This window comes from Phlebotomus papatasi, chromosome 1 (assembly GCF_024763615.1).
Source record: "Phlebotomus papatasi isolate M1 chromosome 1, Ppap_2.1, whole genome shotgun sequence".
NCBI classification, from domain to species: domain Eukaryota; kingdom Metazoa; phylum Arthropoda; class Insecta; order Diptera; family Psychodidae; genus Phlebotomus; species Phlebotomus papatasi.
Window position 1 is genome coordinate 81782106 of NC_077222.1, and position 27604 is coordinate 81809709.

The window sequence follows — 27604 nt, forward strand, 5'->3', positions numbered from 1 at the left end:
AAGCTTTTAGGTAAACAAGATTATTCAAATTAAATTTGTCTGTAATAAAGAAAAACAAATATTTCTTATTAGCAGATGCATGGAACTAGTACTTTAACGAAAGATTTTTGAAAAAAGTGAAATTAAAATTTCACTTAGATTAAAATTAGATAAAACATTTTGATTTTTTTAGTCTTTTTGATCCATTCCCCCTTAGAAATTCGTCATATGCTAAAACCCTGTAATATTATTAAACCACTAAAATACTATATTACAATTATGTTAGTTCAATATTTATATGACTACAATGGTTCAGAAATTAAAGAGAATAAGAAAACCTGAAAAGTTTATTTTTTTTATATAGTTTTATAAACTTAATTTCTGTATTCAAAAGCGAACCATTAGGATGTCGAGAAATTTGTGGCTTAAGCCGGAACACGGCTTCGTGGAAAATTAATAGAAAATTTAATCATTATTGCATTCACAGTTTTAATGAAACGGTTTTAAACTTGAGGATATGTGCTGGACACAAGACTTGAACCAAGATATGGCTTAACATAATTATAATAAAAATAATAATTAGACTAAATTCCCATTTTTTATGCCCTAGACACACTTGCGATTTAACTCTTTCGCGTCATTAGGGTCATATATGACCCGGGGAAAAAACAATTTTTTTTGACTATTTACATTAATTGAAATCTATCGGTTTGTGCACGACATCATAATAGAAGGATGTGAGATTCTTGGCTAATTTTCTCAAGACTCCAGATATTCAGGAAAAGAAAATATTTGAGATAAAATATCACTAATTTCGAACTTTGTGAAATGACTTCTCTTTTTCAAAATTTTTTATATTAATTTATTTTTTCAGCAAAAAATTCTTTAGAAACACAAAATAGAATGTCCAAAGATTGCATGTTGCATATTTTGATATGATAAACTACTCTCAGTTTTCCAGAAAAGCGTGTAGAATTTTCCGGGTCATATATGACCCTGTTGTCCCCAAGGGTAACAGTGTTTTCGTCCCAAACCTATAGCGAAATGTAGTTGGGACATTGTTTTTCTTTGTGAAATGCAGGTGGGACATCTTGCTCCTGGACATTTCATCTTATATCTGATGAATTATAACATATTTTGCAATATTTTAGAGTATTCTGCAAGCGTCCCATATTGTGCAATTGCATTGTGAGTGAATAAATATGTAGATATGTTTATTTTTGCCAAATACCACTCAAAATATTGTGACAGAGACTGTTCAAGGGATTACCAGGAAGATTCCTTGAACACCAGGAGTACAGTGTTCATCAAGACAATCCAGTTTACCATGGTTTTGGCCAAATTAGTAACTTCAAGCAAAAAACTCTTAAAAAGCCCGTGATATAGATTTTGGAAATGGTATGTACACTTCCCTTGAGGACAACAGGGTTATATATGACCCGGGGTTTTTCCGAGTTTTCACGCAACGGAAAATTTTTTTCCTCACTGAACTATTACATTTGATCATAAAGCATTAGGAAAAACTCAATTTTACATGAATTCATCTGCTGAATAAAAGTGGGACGCGAAAGAGTTAAGCCGAGAGACGACTTAGTGGAAAATGATGGAAATGTAGTTTAACCATTATTTCTAATATAATTACGCTAAGCCGTCTCTCGGCTAATCCTCAGGTCTGTCAAGGCCACAAACTGATGGAAATATAATCTAATCATTATTTTGATTATAATTACGTTAAGACGTCTTTCGGGTTAAGTCGAAGTGTATCCTGCACAAGCCATATTGCCAAGCTCTCTAAATTACTATTTAGACAAAGTTTTTCAGACTGTTTTAAAATTAAATTACTTGTTACTTATAAAATTTCTACACCTTCTGGAACCGTTCCTCGGACAATTTTTAGGTGTGTACAAGCCAAGCCCTTACGAAGTTGATGAAGTTAGTGTAATTGGTGTTTAGGTATAGCTTTAATAACATGAAAGGTTTAGCCAATTCTTTTTGAAGTAGGTAAAATTGCGAAAGATGTAACTGCCCCTATGTGGAACTACCTTATCCACCTCTACGTATATCCGGTGTCTAGCATGATGATTACCGGGAGATTTATAAAAGATCGCATACGATCATTGTAAGATCGCAAGTGATCACCAATTTTCCACATCATACGCATATTTAAGATTTGTATAAGCAATGTTAATAGACAGACATAGCTGGAGATTGCAAAAGATGATGAAAAATTCACTGAAATGTAGAGCAAAACCGTTTGAAACTTCTTGCAGGCAGGAAACCAGTGCTGAATTTCTATTAAACGAAGCAACATTTAATAAATTAAAAATTCAAAATGCTACTCAAAGGTAACAAATCTGTGTAGGAGAGCTTATGAGTTGAGGTGTGCGTGTGTATAAATAAGTGGGAAAAATTGCAAAATTCTATGGCAAACTAAACGGCTCTATGATGGAAAAGTGCAAGAATAGATTATAGGCATGGAAGAGGAACGGAAAAGAGAGATCGGGTACAGTGATGATGGAAAAAAAAGAGAGAAAAATCCAAAATACAATCACTGCGTCCAGTTGGATGTTGGTCAATTGTTTGGTTGAAAATTGACGAGATGAAATTCTTATTAGAGTGTGTTTTCACGGTTCCAATTCAATGAAAGTAAAATCAGGTATGGTGTAAAAATTCAGCCATAGGCTACACAAGAAATGAAAGAAAATCTCTAAACAACATGGAAAGAGTTTCTCTCAATATTTTTCGCACCAATTTTCCATTTCTTTCCATGCGTTTTTGCATAATTTTTTTCACTACTTCTTTTTTTTACTCCCCGCTGCCATGCAGATGATGATCATGTAGTACAACAAATGTTACATCTTAATCAGAGGGAGAGTGAATTTAATGAAGAGTAACAAATGATACAAATTTCTATCAAAGAAACGTGTGGGTGTCTTTTAGGTCACATGCTTATCCATCTAATTCACCTTCTAACAAGTTAAAAAAATGAGAACGCTGTGTGAAAAACCTTCGGACAAATTCCATTTTTGACTTTTATATTAGAGATCATGTCTGTTTATTTTTTCAGAGGGAGGAATTCTTGGTGTGTTTTTATGATCCACCCACTCGATAGTGCATTTTATAAGAGTTCCATATTGGTTACAATCCAAGTACCAATTTCAATTTCTTTTTTTTTCCAAAGAATGAATATATTTATACCACGCATTTTGAATGTCTGAATGGGAAGAACCAAAAAAGAAAGAGTCGGAGAAAAATTAATTAAGTTGCGCTATTGTCTAATTAATTATTTTGCCAGGTGTAATTACTTAACGAATTTTTATTGTAAATCTAATCCAGAAACCTTGAAAACCATATGTGAGAAGAAATTATTATTTTTTACTACCTTCATCTATTTGCTTCTTCAGAAGAAATTTAAGGCACAATGGCAGAAAAATTTAGATAAAATTCATACATAAAATGACTTAAAATAAGATCAATGAATTCATTATTACTTTTGTCTCTCATTGAAATGGAAACACCACGGAAGAGGTAATAAATCATCGAAAATTAGGTGAAGTACAGATGTGTGCAGGATTTGCCGAAGTAGTTCTAGTTATAGAGACAATTAATTATCATATATTAAAACTGATTTATTTAAAAATTATTTTAATGAGAGAATAGCTTTTAAAAAATATATTAAGCGATCGAATGAGTCTTTGGCTTTATTGAATATGATTTATAGTAAATATGTAGGGAAATTATAAAAAAAAGTAATTATAATATACTATACACCAATGGATATTTTGTAGTGGCACTTTGAGAATCGATCGATATTTCGATTCTAAACCTTCTCTAAACCTTTATTTAGTGTAAAAGTGATCTTTTTAAAGATGTCCTAAAAATATTCGTAAAAGAGCGATATTGCCTAATGCGTTACACACAAAGTAAAGTGAAGTAAAAATATATTCGATTTAGGGGAAGTGTGCCAAATTTCGGCCACTTTGAATGTAATTTCGGCCATGCAAATAAATTAAATAAAATTATGTATGTAATCTTCGAATAGTCAATGAATTCATTTTGCTTTTAAATATTTATTCATTTTAGGATGTATTAACACAAAGACCGTTAAATTTTAGGTATAATTTGAATTTAAATTGCGTTTTAAAAACTCAATGTGGAAAGTCTTACAAAAAATGTGACAGATCGATTGTGTTTCTAGCAGTCTTGTGATTTGTGGTGAAATACAGAAGGTTTTCCTTCGGCGTTTTTCATGAAAATTGATTAGTTTTCAATAAAGATTGTTTCAGTTTATGTTAATAGTGAATCAATCTTTAAATTTTGGGTAAAATTTCCCAGCTGGATCCTGTATTTCGCGTAAAAAGGTATATACTTTCTCCGGTGAGGTAGTGTTGCCTATTCTGGCAACATATTTTGCTTTCCTACATTTTATTATTCATTTTATGTTTTTTTTTAATTTCTGAGTTCTACAATGTCCAGAGAAAATAAATCATCGCTTCTATGAAAAAGATGATGTGGAAAAGGCCTTGGAAGAGTTCAGGAAGGGCAAATTGCTACGGGAATCTGCGCGTAAATTTGAGATGCTACTCTTCAGGTCTTCAGGACAAATTACACGGAAGATTTCAGGGCTTGTGGGTCATATAAATGTATTAAACTAAAAATTAAACTCGTTCTGTTTGACGTTTTGAAATTTTCTATCCGTTTCGTCACAAAAGGTGGTCAGAAGAAAGGTGGCCGGTATTTCACTCAAAGTGGCCGGAATACTACCCAAAGCAATGTCCATATTATTTGTAAGACCATATGGGGCTCACCTAAATAGAAAAATACAAACTTAGAGGGAAATTGGAGAACTGAAGGTGCCACCCATTTTTCACTTCATGAGAGTGAACCGTCCACGGCGACTGATGCTCACTCACTGAAGACTGAGGACATTTACCTAACAGTAAGAGCCCCAAAGCAACCTTTCAGCACCCATAGGGATGGTAGGGGTTGGGCGTGTCAAAGGAATGAGGAATTAGGATTGGTGGGTTATGGCCGTCGACTGGGTTGACATACGTCGAATAGGCCATACGCTCTACATATTATTAATTTTTCAATATTTTAAGAAGTGATTTAAAGAAAACAAAGATGATAAACTAGTCTTCAAGGTTCCACACAAACCTCCCGAAAAAGAAGTAACAAAAAATATCAAAATGAATTAAAAATATTGCATTTCAAACTTAGGACTTCGGTGCTTATATGCAACTATGCCGAAATTTAGCACACTTACCCTACATGCAATTTAAACGAAATTTGCATTATTTATGTATAAATATCGTTCAAGTTTGCCACAATCCGAATTTGCAACGAAGGAATCACACCTAGCTGATATAGGCTTATCACTGGCTTTTTACTGTGCAAGAATTAAACGTAATTAATTCTGGGAAAAATTTATTTTGCCCAGATTAATGGTGCAAAATTAAATTCAAATCAAAAATATAAGTATTTTCGTAAATTATTGGATCAAATAAATAAGAAAATAGCATGGGAACTCAAACACAATCATAAATTTCAAACTATTGCATAGTTTTAATGACTGGTCGTCTTTGTGAACATTAGGTGATTGTTTTGTTTTCGAAAACTTAATGAAAAAAAAACTGTCACACAATTTTTTACACAAGTATACGGACACCAAATGGAGTGCGTCAAAAAGTCATTTTGTTAATGAGACAACTAACAAAACACACTTGAGTTGCTTTAAACACGTATTATTTCGTAATTTTGTATCTGCGTTAGAAAATTTCACAGACCCTAATTCGTGCAAGATAGGTGATATAAATTTCAAGGGAGAATTTTAAATTAAAACTCAAAACGAACAGAAATACATCAAAAACACTCCTAAATATTACAACATACAATCTGTTGAAAAATATGCAAATAATCTTCAGGTGAGGAGGTTTTGATTGTCTCCATCATATATAGTGTTTTGTGGAGGGATTCTGATGCATATTGTTAAATTGTTCGTTTTTCATCCAAGTGAAATTTGCATTTACACTGAATATATGGAAAAAGGAGCGAAAAACATTTTGTCGCATCCACACACTAATATTTTGCAATTCACAGCAATTTTCTCTGTTTCTTTGTTAAGCTTACACATATTTTCCTGACTTTTATTTGGCTATCAAATTAAAAGTAACTACAGACTTCTGTTTAAAAGTCATATACTAATTTTTTATTAGTACGATGAGGTGATATGTAATAAGAAGGGAGCTTGAAAAAAAGGGAGAAAGTGATGGGAAATATTCTGCCATTGTCTCATTTGGAATTTATCTGAAAAACGTGGATTTTTTTATTTGTTACACACCGAGAAGCTACAGTTCTTATGTAAAATAAATATAAATTATTTTTTTCACCTCATTTCTGTATTATTACGACAAGGAAAAGAATTACAGAGATATCTTCAGTCATGAGTGGAATTTATTTGAGAAAAATTTCGCAATATACCTTTTGATATCTTGTGACTTGAAGATTGAATGGAAAAAGTCCATAAAAATTTGTTGGAAAAAAGGTGTAAAAGATGAAAAATCATAAATTTGCTAGATGAAGAAGTTGTTTATCTAAAATGGCTTTCTGTTTTTTTCTCTGATGAATCATGTGAATTTCCTCATTTTTCTCTGCAATTGTTTCTGCAGATAAGTGCATTTCTTTTTGCCACTAGCAAATGGCATTTTTCTATCTAATATTGTAATTCATTTTGAAATATTTTCATGTTATCTTTTTTTTTGCATTTCACCATGCACTTTTTTTTTCTTTCTTTCGTGGCTCTTATATTTTGCAAATTATATCCATGCGAGATTAACATGATATTCTCTTGAGATTTCTCACAGAGAAATTTTAACTTGAGAGATAAGTGTGCATCCGTGAAGAATCTGGCCAGACTCTCAATGAGATAAAAGTCAAAAGAACCGTCAATGGAGGCTTTAGTGCAATGTGCAAAAATAAGTCCCTCAGCTCATTTGCAATGTATGTTTTTGAACATCAAACAGAAATAGGCACATTTATAAATAATCTTGCACGTTTAAAAGTGTTTTTCATTAACATGATCATGTTTTATTAGTTTTATTGCTAGCAGGCACAACAGAAATTGCACCCAATATAGTTTATCGTTTGTTGTTTAACTTAACTTAGAAAAAATAACAATAAAATGATGAAGAAAGGAAAAAGAAACTTTCATAAGGAAGAAGGTCTTATTTTAATTAATTTATTTCGTGTGGTTTATTGAACTTGTTGATAACATTTCGCTTTCTCACAAAAAGATATACAAACTTTTACGTTACTTTGAATTGCCTTCTTTTTTTTGTAAAGAGCGGAAAAATAATGGTTTTACCACTCTGTTTCAGCTTTGTCCTCCATCACTTGAATTTCCACATTATGAGGAATCGTTTTTATTGTTTTTCTTTGCCATTAGTTAAGATCTCGCGACTTGTACACTCCAGTCCAAAAATATAATTGTGATTCATTGGAATTTAAATTATGGACGATTATAAAAGGCATACAAATGTCTGAGAATCTTGTACATGATTCTCACATTAAATCACTCGTTACAGCCTCTTTTATACTTTTTTCTTCATTTTTTTGACCCAAAACAATTCGTCATCATTATCTCTTTCACTGTGGACTTTCATTGATGAGCCACTCAACCAAGTCTAGTTCAATCAGCGTCAATTAATGTTCAGTTTCCTTATCAGGAAGCAATGAAAATCAACGCTAAATAAGCGTGTAATTAATTAGAAATTGAAAGAAAAAAATCAATCAACTTTGGTTTTTTTTCTGCTCAAATTCTCTCCTCTTGTTTATTGAATGAGTTGTTCGATTGAGTGAGAACTGATTTGAATGCAATTTCCTCAATGATTATTGAATTTGTTGTTCCTAAAAAAAACATATGTACATGGAAAATTAATGCATTTCTCCCTTCTCTTCTAGGTGAGTGTAAGTCGAAAACTCTGCCTCGTATTCACATTGATCACTGCACACATGAAGGTACTAATTTAAAAATATTATTTTTTAAAAGTACAATTATCATAAAATTTACCAATGGTTTCTGTCTTTATAAAACAAGATAATGAAAAACCACGAATGCATTTGTCGTATCAGAAAGTCAGTCGAAAGGAAATTATTCAAATGATTGAGCATTTCTTGGATTTGTTCAATTACTCATTTACATTGATATCAATTGGTGGATAGATTAGCATTAACAATTATTTCTATTCGTCAAGCGCAAAATATTAGCCTTTACACGTTATAATTTACAAATTAAGGTAATTCGTTTTAATTGAATAATTGATATTGGTGGAAAGAACACGATTGCTTGAAGATTCATTTTCGATATTCAAAAAGAAAACTAAGTGTTAATTTCTTAATAATCAAGTGTTCACAGGAGATGAACGGAAACACTAAACCTCTCTTGATTTTCACAATTTTATTCTTTATAGCGTTTCGAGGGGTTCGAGAATAGATGTCTTCTTCATCGAATATAGCAACACTGAGAGAAATCCGAAAAAGTTAAAATAACATTCCGGAAATGTTTATTTTACCCTGCAGTATTGATCCGAAATCGGTGTAAATATTATGCTTTTTAGGTGTATTAGGGGTTAAAGTTACCCTTTTTCATGTTAATTTTACCCTTAAAAAGGTGTAAAATTAACATTAAAAAGGTTAATATATTTTTACACCTAAAAAGTGTTAAACTTATGAGGAAAAAAAGTTAATCGCACCCCCGTTTTTTTCTCAGTGAAGTAACATCACGTAGGGGAAGGCTTTCATGCTTCGTATACACTTCATATTTTTCCCATATTCTTTTAATGAATCTGATCTAATGGCAATATGATAACAGGTCTTAAGTTACACATTTCCTGAAAAAAAAGGTCAGATTCGTTAAAAGAGTATGGAAAAAAATGTGAAAGTTCGAAACCAGTGTATGTGTGAATCCTGAAAGCGTTCCCCTACATGTGGGAATAGTTACACTGCACTTGGACTTGGATCACAACTTTTGTTGTAATGTTCGCCATTAGTGATTTTCCCTGCCATATTCGATATCTGATGAAGAGGAGGACGTCTGTTTTCGAAATGTCATAGGGCAGAGAATAAAATTAGGAAAATCAAGAGAGGTTCAGTGTTTCCATTTATCGCTTTTATATTTCATCACATCTAAAATCTTCTGTAACCAAGTGTGCTTTATATTCAGAAAAGAGAAATAGGGGAAACAGAGGCAGTAGTAAACAAGGGCTAGTTATTATTTATCGTATCGGAATATTTTGTTACAATGTAATCATATTGTTCTTGATCCCGTGTTGGAAGAATCTGTGAAGTCCATTGTAGACCGCCCAGGAGCGCCTTCCCGTGATATGAATGCTTCTTCCATACTCCCGGAGTTGTTGGGCGAAGGCGGTGCATTATATTACCTTATTGTTACATGTGAAAATTCTCTAAATCAGACATTCAGATTTTTGCACCGGGCGAGACTCGAACTCACAACTGTTAGTCAAGCCGGGGAATCTTTCCGCCCAAGAGCCAACGGTCTTGCCTATTGCGCCACTGATTCCCCAAGGGGTAGTTGTAAACATTAAGATTTTTAAATTATATATTAGACTTCAAAAGATGAGACCTTTATGAATTCATAGTTACTATAGGGGTCCTTTTTCAGTGAAGAAATGGTCGACATAAGTCCAAGTTAGTACACGTACGTACACATAAATGGGATCGGGAATCTTCGTTTTTTCTATTTTGTTTCTTACACTTTTGTTTTTCCCAGTTTGTCTTTGGAATCCTTGTCTTCGGTAATTTTTGTTTTCTGGAAACTTTGTCTTTGGAAATCTTGTCTTTCATACTTTGCACAATTATCGGAAATTTTGTCTGTAACACATTTTGCACGAGTATATTTTTATATTTTATAACTTTCCAAAAATTTACCTTTTCTCAGAAAATTTCCCTTTGCCCCAACAGGCGATACTGATAACTTCCCAAACCACAGAAAATTTCCTTTTGTCTCAAAGGACGAAACTGAAAATTTCCCAAAACACAGAAAATTTCCCTTTGTCCCAAAGGACCAAACTAAAAATTTCCCAAGACACAGAAAATTTCCCTTTGCCCCTACAGACGATACTGATAAAAGACGAAAATTAAATTATCCAATGTGATTTCATTATTTTATTTAATATAATATACTTTGTTTAAAATACATGAAAGACAAGATTTCCCAAGACAAAGTTTCCAAAAAACAAAAATTACCGAAGACAAAGATTCCAAAGACAAACTAGGAAAAGCAAAAGTGTATAAAACAAAAAGGAAAAAAAAAACAAAGATTCCGCAAACTCACATATATATCAGTGTATCGTGCTACCCCATGTTTACTACTGCCCCAGTCTGCCTTATATGAATAAATGGTAGTAAAGCGGCAAAGCTTTGATGGATGATAGATCTCAATGTCCTGGATGGAACAATGTCCTCAAAAATTGTGCCTGATAAGGAATTAGGGAATTCAAGCCATATGGCTATGCCTCAGGTCTGAAGCCCATATAAGCGTCTTACTGGCTTCAGATCTAATACAGGCTTCAGACATAAGGCTTAGCCATATAGCTTAACTGCTTCAATTATTATGAATCACGATTTTTTTGAAAAAATTAACTTAGAATTGGATGATTAAAGGTAAATGACCTATTAGGTTCTCAAACAAAAAAAAAAGAATAAAATTTCTCGCTGTTTAGGATTCTGAGACCTCCGGGAACTAAATTAAACCTCTAGTCTGAAGACCGCTTAGTGTTCAGCTATATGACTTATCTTCTCTAATTCCCTATTAAGCAAAATTTTTAGGAACATTATAACTTGGAATTTGATATTAAATGCAAATGATCATATGAATTTTTAAAAGCCAATAAAATAATTTTTCTGGTAATTTAAGATTTCAAAACGCTCAGAAACTGGGCTGAGTCTTCAGTCTGAATTCTGTTAAAGAATGATTGAAGATTATTGTAAATTTCATTGGATGAAAAAACAACTTTTAGATAACATCATTGATATTACCTATCTTTAAAAAAAGACATGTGTTTTATACTACCTGATTATCATAATATTATTCATTCATTCATTCATTTTCAACCGCTTATCCCTATTGGGGTCGCGGGCCCATGACATCCAATCTAGCAGCCCACGCCTGTCGGTCCTCCGCCACTTCAGGAAGATTTTCGGGTTCGATCCCGAGGCGTTCCAAGGCAAGATTCTGAATTTGATTCAGCCACCTTGTCCTAGGTCTGCCTCGAGGCCGAGGTCTCCTCACAATGGCTTGCATAGCTTTTCTGGGGAATCTTTCTTCATTCATGCGTTGAACATGTCCATACCATCGAAGTTGTGATCTCTCAACCCGAAGAAGCAGCTCCTCGACTCTTAGTTCCTCACGAACGGCCACATTCCTCACTCGATCTCTACGAGTGATTCCCTTTACCGCTCGAAGGTACCTCATCTCGGCAGCTTGTACTCGCGATCTTACCCGTGTCTCCTGGGTAAGGAGGCCTGTGCATCAGGTTTGCACCCTGTTGTCACAGTAACCTGTCAGCAAAAAAACACAACAAAGAGCCTCGGATGTCGGACGGATTGCACCGGAAACGACCTACGAGAGACAATGGACAAGCTGTTGCTTCAACCGCTGGTCCCGGGGTCGGAAGGCACCAGAGTAACGGAAGAGGCTCTGGAGTGACATCAGGTTTGACAAGCCTACCACGACGACAACGGCACTTCAGAATGGCTACATCATAATATTATCATTATCAAAATTGCTTTTTATCTTTATGATTTTATTCTTCAAAATGTATAAAAGGGATTCAAATATTCAAAAAGATATTTCCTATTATTCTATCTTTATCTTAAGTGTATAAAGTTATAACCTATTGTCCTTTTGGATGTTCAAGTCATCAATGTAATTATCAAAAATTACTTGGGAACACTGAGAAAAAAAGAGGGTGTGATTAGCATTTTTTCCTCGGAAATTTAACACTTTTTAGGTGTAAAAATATATCAACATTTTTTAATGTTAATTTTGCACCTTATTAAGGGTAAAATTAACATGAAGAAGGGTACCTCTAACCCCTAATACACCTAAAAAGGGTAATATTTACACCGATTTTATTTTCTCTTATCTTATCTTACACCGATTTTGGATCAATAATGCAGGGTAAAATTAAAATTATCGGAATGTTATTTTAACTTTTTCGGATTTATCTTTATTTAAGTTATAAAATAGAAAACTCAAAGCGAAATTAATAAAAGAATATTAAAATACATAACCATTTAGTCATAGTAGTTTTTTGGTCCATGAAACCTTTATTTCATGCAGGGGATTAAAATATGGAAATAAATATTAATAGTGCTCATTTTATGGTGTGCTTTTTCAAAAAAAAAAAAATAAAAAATTGATTTTTAGTTTTTTGTAGGTCATTAGAATGCTCAGAAGAGCCAAAAATTGAGAATTTAGGAGTCTTTTAAGTTAAAGTTATTAAAATTGGATAATTTGAAGCGAAATTATATTTTTTGGAATTTTGAAGGAAATTGAAAAAATATTTATTCTGAAAAATATCAAGACATGATTATAATGACTAAATTTCATTTTTGAGATCCTTAAAGCACTCTCTAAGTAAGAAGTTTTTTTACTTTTATTAAAAGCACGAACACTGTAATCATACGCTTTTGTCTTAAAATATTTACAAATTTATTTAAAATACGTAATCCTTTCCCTACTGTACCTTTCAGGTTTGCTAAAAAGTGTTAGAAATAAAAATGCTTATCTACAAACTTAAACAATAGGGTATGTTTTTTTGAGTTAATAAATTTTACGAGGACATTTGCAATTATTATAATTTATATTTGATAATAATTAGTTATTATTATCACACTTTCTGCAGTTCATCACTCAAATAAAGATTTAAGATTAGTTTTTTTATGTTTGTAAAATTGTTGAATTACTAAAAACAAAATCATATATAACAAAAACATAATTTAAGTTCTCGTTAATGAACAATCCAAAAAGAAAAGAAATGGGAAAATTATCGTTATGATCTTCAAATTGCATTTTATTGCATATACATTGTTTAATTTTACTGAAATATTTTCGAAACGTTTTCTATTTGACCATTACTATCTAGCTCTTTATTTAAATTCAGTAGAAATTAGCTAATGATCTGAGTAAGGATAATGCACGAATTTGCTCTTTGACGAAAATTTGAAAATGTAATCAGTCTTTCTTCACTAAAATAAAATATAATTGGCATAATGATTGTGGTAATCTTTGCAAAAGCACAGAAATCAGTGGTTTAATTAGTGTCTTATTTTATTGAAATTACCATGAATTTGCGTTGACAAATGACTTGAGACAGATTTGAGGAGTAGATAGCAATTAACACGGTGTATTTCTCACTTTTTCACCCTCACACTTTGTATTTCTTTGTCATTGTGTTTGGTCAAAGAGTGATTTATTTTTTCAAAGTTGTTCCACTTTACAATGGAGAATCACTGAGTCACTCGAACAATTGAATGAAAAACCTCAATTTTTTCATGTGTGATATTCAGTGGTTGTATTAATTTTCAAGGATACTTTTTCACGCTCTTCTCACTGACTGTTTCAATTACAAAAAAAACTCTGTGTTTTTCATGCTAAAAGTACTCAATTAGAAAAATTTTCTACATCACCACTGCGAAACTGTTCGACGAAATTTTTCACAAGCAATTTTCCCTTGAAATTTTGATAACAATAATGGGAGTGACATTGGTTATACCCTTTAACAATGAGTGCAATTTGAAGCGATTATTTTTTTTACTAAAAGCGCGTTTTTTTTCTTGGGTTTCAGCATATCTGATAAAATTCTTTAACAATTGCTGCAAAAAGTTGCGCTATTTATTTCTAATTCATTCAAACACATTTATCTATTCCTTGACAATATTATTAATGAACTTCACAAGAAAAGGTGAAATAAATAAATAAAAAGTAAAAATTAAATCAGGCCCCCAGGTAACACAATTCACACAATTTATTGTTCACTTACTTAAATTGTATCCAGTGAATGAATGAGAAGAATCAGCAACTTAAGCAATATTATTAATTGAGTCTCTAGAAGTAAATTCTAATAAAATTAACATACTTTTAATTAAATGCGGATCTCAGTCAGCGATAAATGTAGTCCAGAGGCGGATTTGCAAGATACTTTCCTAATGAGTTTGTCGCGACAATCTTCTCTAATTTGTTTTCTAATAAATAATTCTATTGAAGTTAATTGAGCATTAAACATTTAATTTGGCGTTTTATTTTCTCATTTATTTATTGCATTTATTTCGTGAAAAAATCTCACGATTGTTGTATCAATTTAATTGAGATTATAATCGCAAAAAATTGTGTTAATGAAGAATTGAATTGTGAATAAATATTTTTTTAGCGAATATATAGGTTAATTCTTTGGAAAATTCTAAATTAAAAGTTCATGAAATTGAAATTCGAATCCCTTTCTTTCTCACATGTTTTCCATATGACTATCTCATTCTTTCGCACAGCAAATTCTATTGAGCTTAATTGAATTTGGAGTGATGTTTAAAAGAAGAAGAAGAGTACAATAGAATGAGATAGACATATTCAAAGCATGTGAGAAAGAAAGGAATTCGAATTTCGACTTCATGAAATTTTCCTCATCTAAAAGATGTGCCGGAGCCATAAATATTTCAAATAAAAGTATAGAAATATGTTTATATTTAAAATGTTCTTTGTTCCACAGTATAAAGTAAACAAATATTTAATCTAGAATATTTTGTAGAGATAATAATATATTATTTTTATGAAATTAAACACTATTTTTATTTAATTAAACATTTAATGCCATAAATAATTTATTACAATTCCATGTCCGATTAACTAGAGCTTTCATTGCTTTAAAAGCTTTCAAGCTCAAGACAATCGTAACACACAGAGGGTGTGATATATTTTATGGAATTAGATATTTAATTACGTGCGAAAATGTTTTTAGTTCCAATGGAACTCATTAAATATATAAGACAATGAGGACCATTAAAAAATAGCAGTGTATACAGCATTGAAAAGTTAAATTCGATTAGCAAAAATTCAAATTTGATCAGTACTGAATTTAGAACATTAAAAATTGTGCAATTTTCATACAAGTTTTACCATATAGATATATTTTCGTGAATATTTAGGTTCTTACAAATAAAAATTTAAAATTTTATGGCTCCGGCACAACTTTTGGATCAGGAAAATTTCATAAAGTCGAAATTCGCGTCCTTTTCTTTTTCAAACTTATTGCATACGATGGCTATCTTATTTTTCACAATCTTCTTTATATTGTAAACATAACAATAGATTGAATTTACGCTTAATAGAGTTTAGAATGCGTTAGAATGAGACAGAGATATGCAAAATATGTGGGACAGAAAAGCATGTGAAATTTGATTTCATGGAATTTTCTTGATCTAAAAGGTGTGCCAGAGCCATATAGACCAAATTTTACTTTTTATTAACAAATTTTATATTTTGCTGATTATATTTAAATGTTTATGTTTGTGGCACAACTTTTAGCTCTCGGTCTCAAATTGGACTTGACTAAATTTAATTTGGTGTGATGTTCAAATGAAGAAGAAGAATGTGAAAGAAGAGGATAAACATATGTAAAGCTTTAAGGAAAAACAGAGATGCGAATTTTGATTTTATGAAATTTTCTGGCACACCTTTTAGACCGTTCAAATTTTACGTAATCGAAATTCACATCCCTTTCACATTTTCCATATGACTACTTCATTCTTCTGAACTCGAAATTCGATTGAATTAAATTTAATTTGGTGTGATGTTCAAAAGAAGAAGAAGAGTCTAAAAGACTGGGATAGACATATGCAAAATGTTTGAAAAAAAGGATGTGAATTTCGATTACATGAAAATCTACCGATCTAAAAGGTGTCCCACGGCCATTACTACCAAATTTAATTTTTATGGCTCCGACACGGTTTTTGATCAAGAAAATTTCATAAACTCAAAATTTACATCCCCTTCTTTCTTAAAGGCTCTGCATATGTATTCTACTCTTTCGCACTCTTCTTCTTCTTTTTAACATCGCACTAAATCAAATTTAGTTCAGTCCAGTTTTGAGACCGAAAGAGTGAGATAGACTTATGCAATTTTTTTGAGAAAAAGAGAAGTGAATTTCATGAAATTATTCCGAGCTAAAAGGTGTGCCGTAGGCATAATTCCTAATTTTTTGTCAGAATAAATTTTTATTCCAACTGCCACTCTTTGAATTATCAATCCCTTATCTGATTAATTCCAAGTACCTTTAAAATATTTATATTTAGAAAATATTGCAGAAAAGAATAAACAAAAATTACGACCATAGTAAAATAAAACCGATAAGATGGAAACTCTGGGAAGATTATAATTTTATTATATAATATAATGTAGTGTGATTTATGAAAACATATGGAAATTCTCAAGAAAAGAATAAAAGTAGTATAAATGAAAATTATTCAGCAAAATATTGTGAAAGAATGTTTTGACAAAATATAGCTACGTTAACTTCCATGGAAAAAAAATGTTTCCAACAGACTTAAATGACAATTTAATTGAAATTTTTAAGTAAACATTTGTCATTTTAGCTGGCAATACAGGTGTTTAATGGATTTATATTTACACTGAATGACTCCATGAGAAGAAAAATTGCTCGTTATTATGAAGTGACTTGTATAATTTTTAGACAATATTTTATGTAAGACTAATTTTAAGGGAAAATCTTACAAAAGAAAATTAAGTAAAATAACTAATTGAAAAGAACGTAATGTCTTAATGAGAAAACTATGCGATTTTTTTTGCGGAGAAAGAGTTTTCTGTGTTCTTTTATAACAAATGAAAATTTGCTATAAATTTAGGATGTATGTAGCTTTGTGTGAAAAATTCATAGGCACATCATAGAAATTTTTAACTAGTGCTAATGCTCTTTTTTCACCTAACAGTTGATTGCATAATTATCTTACGTTTCACAAATGCCAGAACACGTTTCATGGGCCTTTGAACACTGCGGCTAAATATCTGAGGGAAAAATCACAAACATGTGTAAAGTCACATCTTTGTTCTAGAAATTCATGCCAAATTATTTAATTGCAAGTGTCCAAGTTTTAGTTGAGTCTTTTGACCGTTTAATTACCCATGAAAATTCATATTCAGTCACCATTCAACAACAAAAATGATAAGCGACCAAAGCTTGTAGTTGTTACGATTCACAACCAATTTGTATTGGCAATGCAAATGATTAATAAATTTTTACTTATGTTAGGCTTGACCTTATGAGAGACACTGTTTGGGGTCAATGTAGTTTGTTTTTAACAGGAATTGGGGTCAAACAAAAGTGAGTTAATATATTGTTTTCTGGTAGATGATATATATAGTTTGTAGTTTTTTTTAAAATTTAATTTTTCTTTTCTTTCACCTCCAACAAACCATGTAAGAGGGGCGGACCCTTTAAATTTTAATTTAAACAAATTGAAATAAAATATTAATAATAAGTTTAAAAATAATAATGCCCAACGCGCAATAACTTTTCTTTTCTAAACATGTTTTCGAAACCGCATATGAGAGGGATCGAAATAATTAAGTCTAGAACCCATTCATTTTAACTTAAATTTGAAAAACATGTTTATAAAATAAAAGTTACAGTGGGTTGAGTATAGCCCCTCAATAGGTAATTGGTACTTTTTTTATATTACAATCTTATTTTTGTAATTCTTTTATATTGAAGTAGTTTTTGACTTATCGAATAATCCCTGAAATAAAATTTACGCCTTATAAAACCCTTACAAGAAATAGGATTATTCAAGAGATTGCTTAACTCTTTAACGACGAGACAGTTTCCGCTAACCGAAAATCAGCAATGAAAATGAAAACCGATAAACAAAATCAGTAAAAGGTCTTACCTAACCTTAGAAAGTCCAACAAAGTCTGATTTTTTGTATTTTTTGTCTCTATGAACGACAGGAACAAAAATAGCCCAAAAATTTAAGTCATTTTTCTGACGATACCACTGATTGACAATTTTCAGTCTAATGAACAATATTATGTTTGAGCATTGTAGTTTCTTTTACCAAAACGGTTTTGCTTAAAAAATTGGAAGTATAAAAAATAATTAAAATAATTTTTCAATATGAGAATCTAAAAATTTGTCATTTTTAAGTTTAAATATTTACTGTATAGTAATTAGCAAAAAATATCTTAGATTTCTTCAAACTTCTACTTTGCAATGACGTACAAACATAAGAAAAAAATAACTTTAGGTAATCAGGAAAAATTATTTTCTTTATGGGACACCGGTGTTCCAGACGTCCTTAGAGGGTTAAAATATCTATCTTAATATCTCATAATTAAAACTCATAACATACGAACTACGAACCGTTCAGGCCAAGAAGCAAAATTAAATTAAATAATGATGAATGAGATCTTGAAATAGTCAATGGAATTTTGTTTTCTTTTAAATATTTATAAAACTTCGTTATAAATATGAATATTTAGAAACTTCAGTGTGGAAAGAGTCTTACAAAAAATGTGATAGAGATGTATTGTCAGGAGTCTTGTAGTTTGTGGTGAAGTACAAATGATTTTCCTTCGAGGTTCATTTTTATTAAAATTGATAAATGCTTCATTAAAGATTGTTTTTATTTAGTTTAGTAGAGTATCGTTCTTTAAATTCTGAGTAAAATTTCTCAGCTGGGTCACGTATTTTGTGTAACAAATAGACATTTTGTGAGCATTTTTCCAAAGAGGTATTTACTATTTTGGTCACATTTTTTGCTTCCTCAAAATTGCTATTTATTTTAGTTCCTTTTCAAAAAAGATGATAAATTACTTTTCACGGTTTCAAAGAATATTCATGTAAAAGAATTAACACAAAACTTCAATATGTATTAAAAATATTACATTTTAAACTTAAAACTTTGATGCTTATTTGCAACTATGCTGAAATTTGGAACACTTACTCTATCATTATTCCTTACTAGTAGATGGTTTATAAAAACTATGAGATAGTAAGGAATCTCAACTAAAATATAGAATAGAATTAGTGTTTTTAAATAAGCTTAAAACGGAAATTAGTATTATAACGGTATCACTTTTTTGACTTCTTAAAGCAAAACATAGCTTTTGAAGACCGTAGGAAAAAAAATTTCGGACATCGGTGTTCTAATCGTTCTTAAAGGCTTAGTTTTTCCAAAAAATGTTTTGTTTTGTTTTCGATTAAATTTTTCCAAAAATGTAAAGAGTTTTCTTTTCAAAATATTAATCCACACTCTCAATTTCTGTGAAAGTTTTTATGTGACCTTGCAGAAAATTAACTAAAAGCAAATCGATATCTCTCTTAGTTTAGTTTAGGAGATATTAAGCTCCAAAGAGCGGCCGGACAGACGGATACATATACCGTTTTGAAGATATTATGAGTGGTTTTCACATTTTTTTTTTTATTTCCATCGAGGTCCACTAAATACCAGGTCAGTTTGGGAAATATGTAACAAAATGAATATTTCATTTTTTTCACGTTCTCCCGAAGACTTAGAGGATTCTAATAGACATTTTTATCAGGAATTAATCGCTCTACAACTTTACTAAAGACCATTTTTCTCTATCATGAAGCTTTTCCAACAAAATAATTGTGATTTAACTCTTATTTAGAGCTTTCAACATGCTCACTGCTTTCCTCAATGATCGGGTGATGTCAAAGATTATTGATTGATCAATTCGCTAAATTGCAGGATTCCAAAATTCTTACACCAAGATCTCGAATACACAACACCAGCCACACTCTACAGTGATCAGGAGATAACTAAACTTCTGGTAACAAATTTGTTAAATTGAGCTTCTAACAAAACCTATTGAGGAAGATACGGAGCTGATCGAAAACCCTTCTGAAGAAGAGAAAAGTTTCTTGATCTACCGGGTATAACTCTATAGATTCTGTTAGAACCCAAATATATTCAGGAATATCCTCGAGTATTAAGCTTGGTATTAAGTGTAAAATTTAGTAGTAAAGATTTATCCCAAACTGTCATACACTGAGGGGTTAAGATTATCGATTCTTTACATAACTTTGCTTTACCTAATCTTTTATTGCAAAATTTTTCAAGCTAAATATACTCGAGGATCAATCTTAGTCTATTTGGGTTTTTATGACGTCCGAACGAAAATTCCTTTTGATAAATTTAATCATACATAAATTTCGGAAAATAAGTTTGCTAGCATAGATATCTTCTATATGAAAATTATTTTGTAAAGAAGATTCAAATATTGATTTTTTATAGTATTTAAATTTTTTTTTAAAGAGGTTGAATGTGGTCACCCTTTTTAAAAATTTGAAATCTTGGTGTATTTTATCCTGAAAGATAAAAAATTTGAAATTTGTCTGCTGTGTGGCCTAGGATCCCCTAAAAATTTCGTGCTAATTTTTCAAAATTGCTAATTTCTAAATGCGCTGTAGATAATTCACTTAAGTTGGACTGATCTTATGAAAACATTACGTTTGGTCATAAAATATCCAACTATAATCCGGGTGGTTCGTATCGACGTAAAGACGGCGGTGATCTAATGGGGGATGTCTTAGCATTTTCTTGTGATAATGCAATATTGATTGTAATTATTAATTAAGTTTTTTAACAAGTTCCACTTAACGGGAGAGAATTTTATGACTATCCATATAGCATGATTCGCTAATGATTTCCATTTTAACTAGTTTAGGAGTACGCATTATCTTGTCCGTAATCCAAACACTACAAGTGCAGATTTTTCCAATAAGATTCAACCGGTATCATTAATTGCATTGAACTGAGAATTCCGTTCGAACTATAATAATTTTGGGGAGGTTTCAAGAGTTTTTTTCTGTTGCATAATCTCCTCAATTCCGCCCTGTTAGTACCGTATGTGTATTTTAAATATCAATGTTTTATTCTTCATCATAATTTGATGTGTGTTGAATCCCAGTGCATCATAATATCATACTTTGTTGATTCAATTTACATGCCATGAATGTGCTTCTCTTGGCAGAAGATCGTGTGGATGTGCTCGAGTCTGTGATTTATTTTCTATCGTCAGTAACACAATAATCTCATGACTCTTTAAATTTTTTTTTACCCATGTAAGTCATATGGTGTTAGTATAGTGTATTAGAAATGTTGATCAAAATGTTGATAGAATTGATGCATAGAAAGGGAGGCGCAAACACTCGATGGTTGATCATAATTTTTTCTCCTTCTCTCTTTTATTATCTTCAATCGCACTTTTCATCTTTTTGTCTGATTCACCAGATGAGGCAAGAGAGAAAAAAAAAGCAACACTCAAATGGTGCTTCTGTGCAAAGAGCTTTTCTAATTATAAATGTTCTCGATATGCTCCAATTCGCCCTGACAAGAAATTTTACAATAATATTTAAATTGGTAGAAAAAATAATCAAGTGTGTACACATAAGTCTTAACAACGCACACTTTAGGTGATGAGACGTAGTCAATCAATTGATTTATTTTTATCTTTTACTACACTGTGAAGCAATAAAAAAAAAGAATTTTGCTGGAGGGTTAATTGATATTTGCTCACGTGCTGTGCGTGATCATTTCTCAATGGATGATCATACGGTAATCGCCTAAACTTATGCAAAAGTCTGTCTTGGTGTACATATGGACTAAAATGATCGCAATCTTCAACAGCCTAATGTCCATTTTCTGTTTTGGAATCGTCGCAATCTCATAAAATACACTCAATTTTGTGATCATAATGACTTTGCGATGAGAGTATAAAGGATGGAATTCTCCTTTAAATTTTCCTGCCTCACATTTCTCCTCTTCTTCATCATTTTATTTCTCTGACGCGACAGCAAAAACCGATCTTCCATCTGAAGAATGAAAGAGTGCTAAGCAGATGTTTTTATATCAGCATACAACAAAAACACCCAGTTGAAATATTCTCTGGACTAGTAAATTGGATAACTCGGCGAGAGAATGATAAAAAAAAATTAAAACTGTTGGGAGACTATGTAGGTATTAGAGAAAGAGAGAAATTTAACTATGAACATTTTATTCTATGAGAAAAAAAAGTAATACCTATATAACAGGAAGTTGCGTTTTGTATGCGTTCGTGTAATAATTTTTAAATAATGTTAGTCTGAAAAATTATTTGATTTACAGTATTTCTGTTGTGCTTCTTCTTACACTGAAAAATACCACAAGACAAAATGGGGAAGCAAATAAACGGCAATTTTCTATTTCCGGTCAATGTTAATGACACACGAAAGAACCTGCACCCAAGAAATTGACCATCATTCAAAAATTACCACAAAATTTCATCAAAACCATCCGGTGTCGTGTTTTCTTAAGCAAGTAGCTTCACTAGATTTTTTTTTGAATACCTATCATCTCGGTTTCTGGGGCTTCTCAAAGAGAGACTTTACTGTCAACAATTCATGCTTATCGCGGTGACGAGGTTTTTCCAGAGCAGAAAAATATGACGATAAAGTGTGAGTAAACTGAGAAAAGAAGTTTCGATAGCTTGAGGTGTTGTGCTACAACTTTTGCATTAAGTGTAATTTAAAATGAGATGCATATTTTTATCAAATGAGCTTATAAATCGAGATATTAAAATTTCTAACTAAAAAGCGACATTTGCTATATTTTCTCAAAGAAGCTCACAGTGTGAACAACAAAGGATCAAAGTTAGTTTATGGTAGAACTTGCGTACTTTAACCCTCTAACGGGTAAGACCGCCTCCAGGCGGTCTTCACAAAAATCACATTTACAGCGACAATAAAGGCTTTATTTATTTAAAAGTGCTATAGTGTCCTCGGTAATAGTCTTATAAACATCTCTTGAAAGTTTGAACTCATTTTGACTCTTCGTTTTGTTGCTATTCCCAGTCTTGTGTGACAAGTCAGAGAAAAAGCAACAAAAAATATTAGTGCAAAAAAACTCATTTCCAATTTCCATAAAAATACCAATTTAAAGTTATCTGAATAAAATAAATTTATTTTTTACTGAAAGATATGTCATTCTACTTTGTATATTTTATTTAAAAAATTTAAAAAAAACTAAAAATGTGAATTTTAGAAGCAAAAAGAGTTTCAAATTTTTTTTATATTTTCTCACCTAGCGCCTAAACTAAAAGAGATAATGAAGAATCGATGGTTTTTTCGACTTTATTGGATCATAATTATCCTAGAAAACATTGTTTTAGAACTTTTTTTCGCATATTAAAGAAAACACCGTTAGAGGGTTAAGTCTCATCAGCATATTAAGCCCCTAGCCAATGAAGGACCATTAACTGCTTCCTAGTTTTCTGGGCAGTCTCTTAACTGGAATTCAATGAATGTATAAGAACCAGATGATTTTCTGTGCTTTGAGTGCGGTCTTAATGTTCCGCTCTTGGCAAAGGACTTCTTTTTCCTAAGATCCTGATTGATTTTTAAATAAGTCCAAATTCATAAAAAATGGGTTCCTTAAGAAATTTTCGAAAAAAAACTCTGGTTCTCTGCGTTTGAAAAACGATTTCTTTTGGGAAAATTCGTCCAATTTGACCCCTCTCTTACTAAAATCCTGGTTACACCCTTGACCTTGATTCTAAATAGAGCCTCTTATCTATCCTGAATGTCGGGCACTGAGATCTATGTATACAATACTGAACATAGGACAAGATGTAGCGCCGCCCCCACCCCCCGTTTCGAATTTTGTTCTTAGTTCCCGAACTTCGTTAACCTTCAGGAAATCAAAAAACATAGTCTAGCCCACCACTGAAGAAGGTCCACATCCGGACCGAAAGCTCTGGGTAAGACAGAAAATTTGTTTTTCTTCTTGAGGTGAAATAAATTTCCACTGGCAATTACCGGAAGTGTCCCCATAGAATATCCATCACGCCAGCTCATTATTCAACCACGGAAACTATCACTGCACTAAAAGAAGATCTTTAAAACACATTTTTTCACATTTTCTGGAGCACTGTTTTTTCTTCTAAATGAATATCGGAAAATCGACTATGAACATGTTCACACCGTTCACACTGTCAATAACCGTCGTCTCATGGAGATGGGAAGGAGACTATACGCCTGTCGAAGAGGAAATGACCACGAATGTCTCACTGTGGCTTATGAGGCTTTAGTGAGGTTATGATTTTCAAGCTGGAGTTGTCTGATATGGATGTGCGAACGCTCACACCTTCAGTGTTTGAAACTACACACAATGTAGTACTTGCGAATTTTCCGCAACTGTGAAAATAATTTCCCTCCAATGCAAAAAATTATTACGAAAATATCATCTCAAGTATACTCTTCATCCACTGTGTAAGTGATTTTTTTTTAAAAATGAGTTTAACTATGAGAAATAAAATAAAATGTGCGCCATCTAAATTACCCATTTTGGGCCAATTTTCTATTTGAGATCCTAGCACCTAGGAAAGAAGGGCTTGGCTGCCAGATAAGGTTCATAAATACTTAACGTATGGCTAAGAAATGCGGAACCAACTCTTTGGAAATAAAGAGAAAATTCGCATCGTTCGAAAGCTCACACGTGCGAAGCCTGCCTACATTCCTCTAATATAAGTTCTTCTCGGTTTCTTCGTGAGTTCCCTAAAAATATATGAATTCCCCAGGAGGGGAATTCTGTAACGCTCTGGCAATGCCATATGACAAATTGGGTTCGAATCTTAGGAGAGCTTTTTCGAAAATACGATTCTGTAGCCGTGACATTGCCATTTCAGCTCACGTGTCATTGTCAAAAATCACATATTTGAGATTTCTGGCAATTCAAATGACAATGAATTTTGTTAAACAAATCAACCAAGACGTACTATATTTTCATAAAACCATCAAGTAAAGGGGTTTCTTTAAAAATTTAATGAATTACATTTTCGAACTCATATGATATGACAAAAAAAAAAGCTCAAATGGCATTGTCAGGTTTCGAACTCACGCGTGACAATGCCACGAAAATTACAAAATTCCCCTACAGGTTCCCTGAAAAATGTACGGATTCTCCGAGTTCCTTGTGAGTTTCTAGTGAGCTCACAGGATAGTGAGGAAAAATGTATTGCTTCCCCGTGTTTTTCGTGTTTTTTCCTGCAAGGTTGGCTCGAATTCTTCAAAATGAGTTACCTCTTGTAAGAACTGTGGCAACACTCATTAGAGAGCGCTGTACCCTAGGGAGACGATGTATCGGAACCTCAATTGAACTACATTACACGGCTAAGACTACAACTAGCTGTAGATAGAGTAAATTACACGATTACATTATCTTAAACATATCAATGAAACAATGCAAATACCGAATACAATAAACTTTCAAGTTTATTGATAAGAAATAACTTGTTGCTATGACTGTGACCTTTTCATTGATCAATTTTTCTCTCTATGCTATTGTAGATAAATATAGTGTATAGTGCACAGACGGCACGGATACTTGTGAAGATTAAATTATTTCTGAAAATATCATATTGCGTGTGACAACCACATAAGATCAGTGTCACCCTGTCGAGGTCGCTCATTTCTGGGGAGAGTCTACACGGCATCATAAATGAGAAAGGAACAAAAAAAGAGGAGAGACTAAGAAATGTCTCTCTGCTGATGTCTTTTTCACACCTATGTTGAACATTGGGAAAATAAGTGAGAGGGAAAATGAGTCAAAATCGAAACGATCGTGCAAAGCTAAAGCTGATTGTACAACATACACTCTCAATAGCGAAACTTTTTCCGTGTGTTTGCTGCCGTATTTCTTCTTCGATTTCATGCTCAAAAGACTCGCGGGTGTGAGGGAGATAGATGATAGGTCAATGAAAGGGATAGAATTACAGAAGAGCATTCTGTTGAGAGTCTTTTGGGACATGAAATCAGTCGAATTGAAAATGTTTTAGCTAGCACGAGACCGTTGATCGTGTGAATTTCAACAAATATTATTTTGTATTTTATTTTTAAATGTGTGCTAAATAGTGATTTTATCGTGGCGTGCGTGTGAAAAACAAAGCAGGAAGAATGTTGAATGGAATAATTTGGAAAATATTGGTGTGATTGAGAAATTTGTTGAATGGTTTCAATATGTGAAGTTGATGGGGCTCTTTTAAGTTCCTTTTTCATGCTCAATGGAGAGTATTGTGCGCAGTTTAGGCTACAATATTGTATCTTTATCCAACTAATTAAATCCTCCGAATTATTATATTTATTTTCCGTGTAAATTCGTAGTGTTTCCATTTTATTTTTGAACATTTGTATTTTCTGGGTTTGCATTCTTTGCATTTCACTGAAAGTGGTATTTGACTCATAGTAAAGTGAATGGGAGGGAAACAGTGCGCTAGTGTGTGTCGATAAGAAGGGAAGATAGCGCTTTTGGGCCCTCTATTTACCCATTTTTTTTCGGCAACTGGCTTAACAAATTGCCATTGAGATAGTGCGAGGCTAAGAGCAGAAAAATTTGCGATAAAGTGAGAGAAGCTGAGAGAAGAAAGGGACCGACAGGACCGGCGAGAGAGAAGATAATGCTGAAGAGTTTCTGGACATCAAGATGATTCACCACTCGACGCCGGATTCCACGGAGACACTCGGCGAGGGTACAAAGCGTCGATCGACGTTCTATGTACCACTCGTGGGTGCCGAAGATACCTCGAGTGTCTCCTTCGATACTAGCCTAAGTGGTCTTGATTGGAGTCTCAGTGACTCAATGTCTTCAACAGATGTCCTGTCTGCTTCATCGTCACGCAATAGTCCCACATCGACAAGATACAAAAGATATGGGGTTGTACTCAATCGTATGAATACAGTTGAGGCTGATGATCGGACTGAAAGTCCCTTGTCATCCCTCTCAAATATTCCCGTGAGTTGCAATGTGAGTTCTGGCGCCAAAGTCAAAGAGAAGTCAAAGACCCTTCCGCAGAACCTCACGCAGGCGGCAACATTTCCGCCTAAAAACTCTTTCCTTCTCAAGTCGACGCCCAAAATTTCCTTCAATTACTCATCTGGAAACGACTCGTCGCCATCGAAGGCATCGTCGGACAAGAAGTCATCATCGTTGAGCTTCATAAGGCGTGCTCATTCAACCAAATTGTCGCGCAGCAATTCACTCTTGCGGAGTCTCACGCACCGAACGGATTCACTAGGCAGCACAGCGCCAGATGATCACGTAAAATCCCTAAACATAGAGGCACTACAGAAGATTCTGCGAGCTGATAATGTGGAGGATGCCGTGCGAGAAATGTTTCTCACGCAGGAGACTCCCGCTAAGATTCATATCGATGACGAAGCCGTGCATTCTGGTAAATTCCCCGAAAACTTTTGTATTGCTCACTCAAGATTCTCAAGATGATCACTTGATCACGAATTTGATTGCCTTGATTACTCTCTCAGAGATTGCAAGTCTGGATGAGAATCAAATTGTATATTTGGAATATCATCGAAATTGTGTTTTTGGCCACAATTATCGCCAATTAATCAAGACGAATTATTTAATTTGCTAAATGTTGTTTCTCTTCCATTTCGGTTTTGAGTGATCTATTCGAATAGATGGTTACATCATCAACAAGTTTCAAACATATTATTTATTTATCTCCCATAAGACAGATTTA

General features: G+C 32.6%; 1 protein-coding gene across 9 annotated transcripts in view; it reads left to right on the forward strand.

The window, feature by feature from the left end:
* The window catches only part of LOC129810352 (ras GTPase-activating protein raskol), a 130294-nt gene that overhangs the window by 59360 nt on the left and 43330 nt on the right, over positions 1–27604 (forward strand). For 5 of the 9 annotated variants that reach the window (XM_055860768.1, XM_055860767.1, XM_055860773.1 and 2 more), the window contains one exon: positions 7939–7995. The exons of 3 other annotated variants lie outside the window; for them this stretch is intronic. In XM_055860768.1, coding sequence (XP_055716743.1) covers positions 7939–7995 — 57 coding nt within the window. Of the gene's footprint in view, positions 1–7938; positions 7996–25886; positions 27296–27604 lie in introns of those variants that run through there. One more of the 9 variants, XM_055860766.1, reaches the window with a different exon arrangement.